Source organism: Lipotes vexillifer, unplaced genomic scaffold (assembly GCF_000442215.2).
Source record: "Lipotes vexillifer unplaced genomic scaffold, Lipotes_vexillifer_v1.1 scaffold713, whole genome shotgun sequence".
NCBI lineage: Eukaryota > Metazoa > Chordata > Mammalia > Artiodactyla > Lipotidae > Lipotes > Lipotes vexillifer.
Window position 1 is genome coordinate 797,708 of NW_006773157.1, and position 12,633 is coordinate 810,340.

The 12,633-nt window shown below is 49.4% G+C and overlaps 1 protein-coding gene across 1 annotated transcript in view; it reads right to left on the minus strand.

Annotated features, from left to right (window-relative positions):
• Window positions 1-12,633, minus strand: part of MEGF11 (multiple EGF like domains 11) — a 247,823-nt gene that overhangs the window by 185,923 nt on the left and 49,267 nt on the right. The window contains exon 4 of the mRNA XM_007448126.1: window positions 7,762-7,854. Within this exon, the coding sequence (XP_007448188.1) occupies window positions 7,762-7,854 (93 nt within the window). The remainder of the gene's footprint in view (window positions 1-7,761; window positions 7,855-12,633) is intronic.

Below are 12,633 nucleotides of genomic sequence, written 5' to 3' on the forward strand. Positions count from 1 at the left end.
AGGGTCATATGACTCCCAGCCTGGTAGGACTGCACTGAGCATTGTGAAAAGACGCAGAGACCCTGAGAGCCCCCAAGATGAGGTATTGTGGGCTGGATCAGAGCTCTTATGCCATTCCAGAGCCTAGGAGCACAGAGGTTGACTCTGGGGGTACTGCAGACAGCCCAGCACTCTGGAAGGAAGATTCCCCAAGAATGTGGTAGGAAAAGGGCTTGAAATGCTGATCCCTCTATAAACCATCTTGTAAACAGTCATCAGCCCTGAGAGATCTAAATCAGGTTACAGTCTTTCTGCCTTTCCCACTGCTTCTCAATATTCACACCTAAAATAACCTTGTCTCCAGGCATGCCTAGCAGCATAGCCCCAAAAGGTCCACCAAAGGCTCATGTGATCACATTTTTTGTTTTCTTTTTAAATAAATGCCAATTCTGCACTCAATTCTATAACAAGTCTGTATTTGTTTGTTTGTTTCTATAAATTTATTTATTTTTGGCTGTGTTGGGTCTTCGTTGCGGCGTGCGGGCTTTCTCTAGTTGCGGCGAGCGGGGTCTACACTTTGTTGCGGTGTGCGGGCCTCTCATTGCGGTGGCTCTTCTTGTTGTGAAGCACGGGCTCTAGGTGCGCAGGCTCCGGTAGTTGTAGCACGCGGGCTTAGGTGCTCTGCGGCATGTGGGATCTTCCCGGACCAGGGCTCGAACCCGTGTCCCCTGCATTGGCAGGCGGATTCTTAATCACTGTGCCACCAGGGAAGCCCTCTGTATTTGTTTTAATCTAAGGAGCAAAGTTTAAATCACTTCTCAGGTAACTAATGTGCCATTACATGGTGCAAAATTTTAACTCTACAGCTTCAGGAATCATTAGCAAAAGTCTTTCCAACAAATGGTGCTGGGAAAACTTGATATCCACATGCAGAAAACTGAAGTTGGACTCCTACCTTATACCATATGCAAAAATTAACTCAAAATGGATCAAAACTCTAATTCCATGAGCTAAAACTATAAGACTTTTAGACATAGGGGGAAAGCTTCATGACACTGGATTTGGCAATAATTTCTTGGATATGACACCAAAGGCACAGGCAACAAAAAATAGATAAACTGGACTTCATCAAAATTTAAAAGTTTTGTGCATCGAAGGACACTTAACAGGGGCTTTCCTGGTGGCGCAGTGGTTAAGAATCTGCCTGCCAGGGCTTCCCTGGTGGCACAGTGGTTCAGAGTCCGCCTGCCGATGCAAGGGACGCAGGTTCGTGCCCCGGTCCGGGAAGATCCCACATGCCGCGGAGCGGCTGGGCCCGTGAGCCATGGCCGCTGAGCCTGCGCATCCGGAGCCTGTGCTCCACAACAGGAGAGGCCACAGCAGTGAGAGGCCCGCGTACCGCCAAAAAAAAAAAAAAAGGACAATTAGAGTGAAAAGGCAACCCACTGTATGGGAGAAAATGTTTTCAAATCACATATCTGATAAGGGATTAACATCCAGAAAATATAAAGAACGCCTACAATTCGGCACCAACAACAAGTCAGCCCAGATGAAAAAAAAATGGACAGATGACTCGAATGGACATTTCTCCAAAGGAGATACACAAATGGCCACAAAAGCACATGAAAGGAGACTCAACATCACTAATGATCAGGGAAACGCAAACCAAAACCACAAGGAGATGCCACTTCACACCCATTAGGATGACAATGATAAAAAATAAAAATAGAAATTAACAAGCGTTGACAAGGATGAAGAGAAATTAGAACCCTGTGCCTTGCTGATGGGAATGTAAAATGACGTAGACTCTGTGGAAAACGGTATGGTGATTCCTCAAAAAATTAAACATAGAATTACCACATGCTCCAGAAATCCACTTCTGGATATACATGCAAAAGAAGTGAAAGTGGGAATTTGAAGAGATATTTGTACACCCATGTTCATAGCAGCATTATTCACAGTAGTCAAGGTAGAAACAACCCAAGTGTCCGTTGATGGGTGAATGGGTAAACAAAATATAGTATAATATGTACACACAATGGAATATTATTCAGCTTCAGAAAGCAAGGAATTTCTGACACATGCCACAATATGGATGAAACTTGAAGACATTATGCTAAGTGAAATAAGCCAGTCACAAAAGGACAGATGTTGTATGATCCCTCTTATATGTGGTACCTAGAGTAGTCAAATTTTTAGAGACAGAAACTGCAATGGTGGTTGCGGGAGTGGGGAATGGGGAGTTAGCGTTTAATGGGTATAGAGTTTTGGTTGGGGAAGATGAAAAAGCACTGGACATGGATGATAATGATGGTCACCGCACAGCAATGTGAATGTCCTTACTGCCACAGAACTGTACACTTTAAATTTTCTGTTACGTATATTTTCACACACACACCACACACACACACACACACACACACCACAAATCTCTAGCAAACATATTTCGTGCTTTGAAAAGGACTGACCTAGACGGTCCCTAGCTAGTTTAGGAGTATAAGCATATTTCTGAGCTGGTAAATGTTTTATTTTAATCTGCAAGGATAGCTGAAAGCCAAGTCAGCCAGGGGTCCCACACACCATTCAAGATAAGAACACATTTGAGGGCTTCCCTGGTGGCGCAGTGCTTGAGAGTCCGCCTGCCGATGCAGGAGACGCGGGTTCGTGCCCCGTTTCGGGAAGATCCCACGTGCCGCGGAGCGGCCGGGCCCGTGAGCCATGGCCGCTGAGCCTGTGCGTCCGGAGCCTGTGCTCCGCAAAGAAAGTAATCTTTTACTAGGGAAAAAAAAAAAAAAAAAAAAAAAAAAAAGAACACATTTGACTGGGCAGAAGCTACTCTTGGTGGTGGCCCAACTTGGTTCCTGCTGCATTCATTACTCAGGCCTGCTCTGCAGCCCTGTCTCGTGCTGAGCATAAGGCCTGGAGGGCTGGGGTGTGGGTAGGGGGGACAGTTTCAACAAATAATAAGAGGCTGTGGAGCGGACTTTTACTCTCCCGCACTCTGTTCGCATGGATAAAACCAGTTCAGCGGAATCTAAGAATGTGCGAGACTATGGAGAAATGGGAGGGATTCTCTCCATGTCTACCCCAGCCCTCGGGGGAGGCCTGAGACCAAAACCAAAATGCCATTCTACAGGCCAGAACCCAAACTGCAAATCACCATGGGAGGGAGGCAGAGGACCAGAGAAGCGGGACCCAAGAATACAGTAGTTAAATAATACAATGAAAGGCTGAAATTTCCAAGTTGATTCTTGGGTATCATTTATAAAAGTTAACAGGGCATATTTAATTTGGGAATTGGCTCACGTCCTTCTCTTAGAGCTGAAACCTCATAAATGAAATACACTGGACCATTGCCCAGTGTGGAAATAAAACTTAAGAATAATGTTTCTATCTCAATCATTGTCAGTGCTTTACTATTCCTAATTACTTTAAAAAGCTAGATATTCAGTGTAGCAAAACTTTTTTTTCTTTTCATCTCCACTTGTGAGATTAGTGCAGTTTAATAAGAGTCACTCTGTTGTCTTTATTCAGTATAAACTGACATTTCATCCTTTTACTCTTCATTATTATATAAGATGGAGGTTTATGACCAAGCATGCAGCCCCTCCATTTCCCCATTACTGGTCCATCTAATATCTTGGCATTATCCACGACAGCTGACATGTCTACCTACCAGGCAAATCAGCATCACCTCACTTCCTTTATGGAGCAGAAAGAAATTCGTCCAGGCCTTCAAGAAATTAGGCTACGGGGTTATAAGTCTATAAAAGAACGAAAAGTTCCCCACCGCATCCTACTACCGGATTTGTCCCCTTCATGTCTATCAAAGTCATAAATCCCTTGGCAGCCACAAAGGGCAGGGCAGGGGCAGGCAGTAGGATGATGGATCTTTATAATCCTCCCTGCCACTTCCAGGAACTTATCCTAAGAAGAAACTGGGACACGTGGGCAAAGATACATGCACGAGAAGAATCACTGCAGCATTTTTACACAGGACCACAATCCCTTATTCACATGTCAACAACCCAAAACTCTTCTAAAGAGTCCAAAGGAATTATTTTTTAATTTTCCAAAATTCATTTCGAGGCAAAATCTTCGTGCAACTGATTTGTGGTTAAATATCTTCTATATATCACTAGATGTGATCAGTTATATGTCACTTCAGAAATATTACTATGTTTCATCCCAAGGTGCTGACCAAACCCCACTGGAGAAATATGTCATATATGATATAGTCACCATATACCTTCCTGAACTCTGAAAAAATCTAAAGTTTGAAACCAACAGGCCACAAGAATCTCTCATAAAGGACGGTGGGCCTAATATAGTGAAAAATCGGAAACAGCCTAAAAGTCCATCAGCAAGAGACTGGTTAAACACTTTTAGGAATCCAGAGAAGGAAACGAGTGTATGACATACAGTTGAATTAAAAAAACCAAGTTACAGAATAGCACATACATTTGATCTAAATAATAAAAGTTGTGTCCAGATCTAACTCTAAGAACAAATGTGCAGAGAAATAAGGAAAGGCAAGCACCCAAATGCCAGAATTGGTTATCGCTGGGTGTGTGGGTTTAACTTTTTGTCTATACTTCTGGTGCAGTTTGAAATTCCTTTTTAACATGAACAGGTACGATTTTAGAATCAGAGGAAAACACCAACAAGAATGATGCTTTTGACTAAAGAAAAATCAAAGCTTCCCTGCAAGGATGTCACACGTCTAGACATGCAAATGACAGATCCCATTCAGAAACCTCCAGAGATACACATTGTGCTCATCACGATACCCATCTCCATGGACACAGGCACCACAGAGCACACACAGGCAGACAGGGGTCCAATGGCACAATAGCAAACAGGGTCAAATTGCTTGGAGTAAACATAATCACAATTTGTGTCCCATGGCTGATTCATCCGTCTCCATGACAACATCCCAGGGCCACGTCTTTCAATCAGATCCTTCCTTCCCCTGTGAGCAACTCGGTTCTCTCATCAAAGAGCTATTTCAACCTCAGGTTGTGTTAACAGAGGTTGAGCATCCGGAAGGAAGGAGAGCATAATAATTATGTGTTCAGGCTTAGGACCTAGGTTTTCACTTGATCAACAGTCCCAGTTTCATCATTTACTAGCCGTGGGCCTTCTGGAAGTTCTTTAACCCCTCTGTGCTTCAACTTTCTCATCTGTAAAATGGGGCTAATTCCCACATCACAGGGCTGCTGTGAAGAGTAAATGAGAAGATGAATAAAGTGTAGTGCACAGGAAAATTCAACAGAGAGTACTTAGTTCTACTGTAATTCTTCCATACAAGCCTGCATCTGTGGTCAGATCTAGGAATGATCGTTTAAAAGGAACAAAGGCCATAGCCAGTGGAGAGAAACTAGATGGGGAAGGCAGTTCAGACCATGTCACGCGAGAAACAAAGGAGCCTGGAGAATAAAAATTGAGTGGGGGGGGGGGGGGGGAGTGACCATTGCCTTCTAGTACCTGAAGGCCTGACCCACGGAAAGGGACTCTGGTGTCTTCTGTGTGGTCTCAATGGCTATTATCAACTGCTCTAAGATGACCTTCGTCCCACACACAGTCTGTGGCCTTGTTCACTGAGCTCCTTGGGAGAAAGTTCAGACATGGCAAGGAGGGCCATAGAGATCCACGACCCAGCCCTGGCCTTAAGCTAGAGACAGATGATTTTGAGAATGAGAATCTATGAATTCCCTTCCTTCAATGCTGCCGTCTCTCAAAAGAGGGTTGGAACTTATCTTTTAGGACTTTCTGAGGGTTTAGTAGCACATGCCCTTGAGTAGATGCAGAGCTGGTGATTCTTCAAGCCATGAGGGTGGATTTATTGAAGAAACACTGTGGGTTGCTCGGCACCAAGTCTGATGACTGAATTGGGAGTGGAAATTGGGCAGCCCGGTTTTATACTGTAAAGTTACAGGGCTACGTGCTTGGTAAGCACACTCCAGGGGCAAGATTTACTCTAAACTCCCTACTCCCATCGATCAAGGGCCGCCTCCCTTCCACTTCTTTCACTAGACCGGAAGGAAACCCTGAGAGACAGACTCTGTCTGAAAAACCCTCCAGGCCCCCGAATCATCACAGTCTAGAAACAGTGAGCACCAAACACACTTGCACTGGTTGGTGGTTTATATGCACTCAGGACTCCCGGGACTCAGGCTGTATTTCAACCTCCAACAGACTGAGCTTGACATTATAATCTGGCAACAGCAAGCAGACCTGTCCCAGCAAGGTTCACAGAATCCAAGTTAGATAGTTCCCCATCAAAGATTCACTGTAGGCAAAGTTACACAAAACGAAACACAGACAAGGCGGGGAAAAGCTCTCAAACATTTCGGCCAGCATGTTTCCTGGAGTTCACAGAAAGACTGCTTGAACACATTCTTTTAACTCACGTGTTCCTCAGGTGTACTTTTCATTGTCTGGAGGAGTCCCTGCCCTGTTGCTCAGCGTGACTTACCTCAAAGCAGGGAAACAGGTGGAAGGAGGAGGCTACCACAGTCACTGGAGGTCCCAACACCTTGGAGAGAGTCTCTGGAGCACCCCAAACAGATCCTGGTCTCCCCAAGCCAGGTAAGCACCCAGGCCCAAACAAAACCACATCCAATAGCTTGCTTTGGCTGGTATGTTCCCATATACTGGGTAGACAAAGAGGGTCCAGTCAAGGCCTTTGGAAAAAAAGGACCATAACTAGATGTTTCCACCCCAGCAGAGACTGGAAAAGGGCAAGATCACCACATTGGGCCAATGTGGACCCACCATTCCTTCTCCACGTTGTTACGACCATTGCAGTCACTATGGGACAGGCAACGGGGAGGTGGCTCCCAAAGATGGGTCAATGATGGGGGTTAGACCCCTACTGGATCAGCTTAGCTCTGTTACCTACTCAAGTCACACACAAAAAGATACTATCCCAGCTCAAAGCAGGAAGAAAACTGGGCTTTAACATTAATCAAGATCTCCTTGGAAATCAAATAAGACCATGACATTAACCAACCATTGATTGCAAAATGTGCCACTGGAAAGAGGCTCATCTGTGAGTATTTAAGGGAAATGAGCCAAAGGAGAAGGATTTGCCTTCAGCTGGGCTCCGGGCAGAGAATTCCCCAAGGAGCTGCCGGTGTACCCTGCCCGCTCGGCGGCCAGCCCCACGAGAGATGATGCCCGTGCTGCTATGAGTCACTCTGTCGGTCCCAAGAACATCTGCCTCACTCGTACTCACCAGAGAGCCTTCCCTAGGGAATGTGAACAGTCTACCCAGAGATATGTAAGAACACAGTGATCAGCCCTACAAGCATCCCATTCTCCTACCTTTGGGGACACAGAGGCATCCCAGTACCCATCAGTCTCATAAATAAGTCCCCTGAGCCTCTGTGAGCACCCACTGAGCCTTTGCACCAGCAAAGCTGAAGGCCTTGACCACACTGACCTCCTGGGGCTGGGCCCTTAGGTGGCATCTCAATTTCACTTCAAGCCTCAAAGACCTTATCCGGAGGTGTTTCATCAAAAGCCAGAGTCGTACAGATGACCCCACAATTCCCCATACACACGACATGCAATGCCCCTCCAGGCTGCCACAAACCATGACCCTCATGCCCCTGGAGCCCTCCACCCCAAGTACCATCCGGTAGGTATGCTTCCTCCCCGCTGTCCACACTCGCTAGGTAGCCCAAGCCCAGGACAAAGAACTCAGCATCCACACGGCACGGCCCCTCCCCAGCCAGAGCCACGGCCCCGCTCAACTCCCAAAGACCCTAGACTCACCGCTGGAGCAGTCGGGCCCTCCCCAGCCGGGCTCACAGTGGCAGGTGTCCGGGGAAACGCAGCGGCCGTGCACACACTCCTCTGTACACAGGGCTGCAGGGGATCAGAAGAGGGGGAGGAAGAACAGGAAAAGAGAGTGAAAACCAACCATCTGGTCAAGGAGCACAATCCACTTTGTAAAGACTCCCTGGGGCCCAGGGATGCTCAGAACGCATCACTGGTTTGGGGGAAAATCAAGCTGCTCCTGACCCGAGTTATTTAATTAACTCTGAAAAGGATTCAACAAGGGTGTGCTTCATCCCAGGCTTGTTTCCTAAAATGAAACCCAAGCCCGCGAAATGGCAGCCTTGGTGGCTTTTCAAGAATACTTCCTCCAAGGTTGAACACTTGGAGACGTTCCACAAAGCCCAATCCCTACATCCTCACTCCTGCTCTTTCCCCATCAGCTCAGAAAATGACCCATCTTTTGGCTTCCCCAATTTCCTTCTGCAAAGGCCCCCAAATTGATCAGGTTGCCTGAAAAGAATCCATTCCTCTCATGTTTTCCCCACCTTTCTGCCCTCCTTCCCAAATGTCCCTATTTTGGGGCTCTCAAATGTCAGCAAATCTGCAAAGTACACAAATGCTGAGGAAAAAGCAAAAGCTAATTATGAGAAAGTAATTAAGAGAGACAGCCACGACGATGATAATTATAATTAGAAAGCGCCTGGCAATTTCTTATCACGCAGTCAAATGCTACAGCCTCCTGAGTTGGGAGGCAACGGCAGCAAAGTTTACATCAACCACCCCAGTGCTGAGAAGGCTTACTGGCAGCAGTTTGAGGAAGGGAGATTATTTCTCTCTCCCTTTGACATCCACATTTTCAAGGTCACCCATTGCTCCTGAGAGATCTGTCCCACCGTCTAATCCATCAGTGAGGGATTACAGAAACCCCCTTTGCCACCTCTGCCAATTTTGTAAGCTTGCAGCTACCATCAACCCTGTCAATTGCTCAGAAGGGATCTAGATGAAGCGCTTTTTTTCTGACAAGCAACTAGAGACCTTCTCTCTGCCTGGAACTTGTCTGCGCTGCGGGGACAGGTGGCCCCCAATGGCGAGCTTGGAGGAGCTGCCACTGACTTCCTAACACCCACCCTGCTTCCATGTCCACTGCTTGGCCGAATGCCCAGCGAGAGGGCGCTGTCAGGGTAGACAACAGAGTTCATTTTATGGTGGGTGTGGGGACCTTTGGCCCCTCCCAAACACAGACACTGACCCTGAAGCTGTGGCCTTAGCTTTGCCTAGGCCTCCTGGCGAGGCAGGCCCCGAAGAGCCCTTTCAGATGCCCCACTGGTTAGTGGTCTGCAGACAGCCCAGCCTCTGCAAGCCTGGGATGTGGTGTGTCTGGGGGGAGCCCCGGCCCTTGAGTCATTCTCATTTGTACAAGTGGCTTTTGGGCAGAGTTCTGGTTTGTGCTCAAGACTTTGACAGCCCCTCGCTTGGAGCTCTGGGGAGCAGCTGGGGCCTACTAGCTAACCCACTTCTTACTGGGGAACCAGGCTGGACCCTGACCTCAGTGACCACCTCCACTTACAGCCACAATGAGCTGCTCACCCAGTTGCTAGCAAGACGCCCACCTGGTCATCCCTGCTGCCTGGCCTCCCCTGCTCCCATTAGACTTTCTAAACAAGCTCAAACGGGTCAATGTCCCCAGTGTACACTGGACACTAGGTATCCTTCCCCCGGCTCCCCAGCCCAGCCCTGACCTCAGCTGCTCCCCCTTCCCTTAGGCTGAGGTCCCAGTATGCTCCACAGCTGGGCCAGTCCGCCTTCCAGCAGACCCTTCCATCAGCTTGTCAGGTGAGCCCAGACACCTCCAGCTGCTTTCTGACTGCAGAGAGCAGCACCTTGATCCCTGGGGGTTCTGCTGGGGGCGGCAAGGGCAGGCAGTGGACTGGGAAGCTGCCGCATGTCAGGTCTGGAAGGCACCTAACAGAAAATCACGTCCAAATGCTTCATTTTATACATGGAGGAACTGAGGCCTGCGTGTTTGGGATCCTGTGAACAGCCTGTGGCCTCTGGCCAGAGAGGAGGGAGCTGCAGGAGGAAGATCGGGGAGACAGAGGCCTCCGAAGGCCGAGGGAGTTGAGAGGAGCCCAAGACACGGGGCCTTCATGCCTCGCCCAGGCTGGACGTCCTCCCCTGCCCAGAAGACTCAAACCAGAGGAGCTGTGTCAACATGTCCTCTGCAGGCGTGGGTGCCCCGCAGGCTGGGGCTGGGCAGGGGCTTGGAGAAGATCAAGGAGAAAAGACGAAGACCACCCGGTACTCTGGTCCTCTGCCCCTAGAGACCTAACTCCTGGCCTATGTCCTGCACCCTCTCCCTACCTGCAAGGGAGGTGCATTCAGGGGCTCTGAGCAAGCTCCACCCTCCCTCTTCCCTTGGCCTCCACCCGGTCAGCTTCCCCCAGCCACCGTCCTGCCTCAGTCCTGCTTCTAACCTCCCAGGCGCTAGAGGCACATTTAGCGAGAAGCAACACGGCACACTGGTTAAGAGCACAGACGGCACTCGGGGAGCCGGGGCTGGATCCAGCGATGCCACTTAGCAGCAGCTCCAGACTTCAGGCAAGTTACCGCCCTCTCTGTGTCAGTCCCCATCTGTTCGATGCGGGATGGCGACAGGATGGGCCTCGGGCTGTGTGTGAGGATTCAATGAGTTGACAAAGTACCTAGAGCGGAGCCTGGGGTGCAGTCAGTGCTGAGTGGGTCTTGCTATTGTTATTAGTAGGGTGTCCTCAGACCTGAGGCAGGGTCCTGGCGATGCCTGAGCCTCCTTTTCCTCCACACACAGGCCGTCTCTCTCACTTCTGCCCTCCACTGAAGTCGTAGACACATGCGGAGGGCTGTAGGGACTCAGTTGGGGGGTGGTATGCTGGAGAGCAGCCCCATCTCCACCCCTGGTGGAATGGCCAGCATGGTAGAGAAGGTGATGACCTACATTTAAACTCCCTATCTGCCATTTTCAGTTACAATTATAGGACAATAAGCAAATGATTTAACCTTCTGTGCCTCAATTTCTTCATCTGTAAAGTGGGGACAATAATACATCATGGGCTGCTGCAAAGACTTAATGAAGTAATTCATGTTGAGTGCTTGGCCCACAGTAAGGGCTCCATAAGCAGGAGCTGCTATTATTACTTCTGTCTGTCTGTCGCTTTCTCTCTCTCTCACACACACGCACATGCACACACGCCATGGGGTCTGGACAGATGTCTAAGGTAGCTGACGGCAGTTACCGGTTATCACCACTTCCTGTGCGCTACCAGGTTCTGAGCACCCACTATGTGCCAGGCCTCGGGGCTCTCACACATGCTACGTCAACCCCTGTCATGGGCCATCGCAGCATACCTTGAGGGAGTTACCTATGTCAGCACTTGTCTCTCTTTTGCGGATCTCCAGCCCCTGGGGGACAGAGTTCACTCCTATTTGGCCTTTTAAAGCCCTTATGCCGCCTGGTACACAGTAGGTGCTCAGTGTTTGTTTGTGGGTCCCGAGGAGGAGGGCACCAAAGCACGTGCGGGGAGGGTGCGGCTGCCTTTGGCTTCAGAGCTCAGTCTCAGGGAAGTCGCCAAATCTCTAAACCCAACCCTGCCCCTTGGCTCAGGTTACTTCTGGGCCTGTGGGACCAGGGTGATGATGGGCCATCTCGAGGGACGGTGGTGGGCGTGTAGAATGAGCCCAGCCGTGGGTGTGAGGAGATCTGGGTTTGCATCTATCAGCATCCATCTCAATGATATCAAGCAACTCACTTTCCTCTCCAGGCCCAGCAACTTCACCTGGAACTCAGATGAGACCAGATGAGGCCTAAAGTCCCACTCAGCTAAGAATCACCGGGAGCTAGCATCCGCCCACCTCTTCCAGGAAAGGCCTGGACAGCTGCCAGTGCTCTAGTCCCACTTCCTGGCCCCCGAGTCCCGTCCCCTTCCTATGGCCTAGTAAACCTCTACTCTCGACCTCACGGGGACCCCTGGCTTCTGTCCTCCATTTCTTTGGAAAAGGCACTGGATTAAGAGCCAGGAGACCCAGTGTGAGTTCAGGCTCTGGGCTACCTGACACATGAGTCGGGGCAGGTGGCTTCCCCCCTCTCTCATCTATAAAATAAGAGCATTAGAGCACATCACCCTTGAAGGTTCCTTCTACTGCTGCCACCCCCTTGACGCTCTGTCTCCACCATGTCACAGCAGCTGGAAATGCTTCTCCTGCGCTCACCAGCCCCAGGTCACCTGGGTCAGCAAGGCCAGGCACAGCCTCTATCACCAGCTCCACCAAGAAGCTCGGAGGGCTGCAGCCACCCCAGTCTGAACATTTATGGAAGGTGAAATATTTTCCCACTAGAACCTCCCTACCCACACGAGGTTCCTCCTCACTGGCCCTGCCACTTCCCCACTTAGTATGGGTTTATCCGGTCTCCCCAATAGACTGTGAGCTCCTTGAGGGTAAATCCAGAGTCTTAAACATCCCTGTATCTCCCCGTGAGCCATGCCTTACAGATACTCCATATGTGGCTATTGGTGGCCATTCTGAGTACCTGTGCTTTGCAAGGGGCACTGACAAGTGGGGGGCGGGGGCGGGAAGGATCAGGATGCAGAGGGTGTGGACACATGACCTGTGAGGGTCACGTGAAGGGTGGGACTTGGTGTGCAGGGAAGTTTAGCCTGGAGAAGGAAGTATTGGGTGGGAGGCAGGTCAAAGTCAGCTGACAGGCTGAAAGGCTGCCAAAGAGAAGTGGGAGTCACTCTGTCCCAGACAGAATAGGGATTCAGAAGCACACGTGACAAAAGGGCAGATTTCAGCCTAACTCAAGGCAAGACTTTCTACCACTTGAATGGTTCA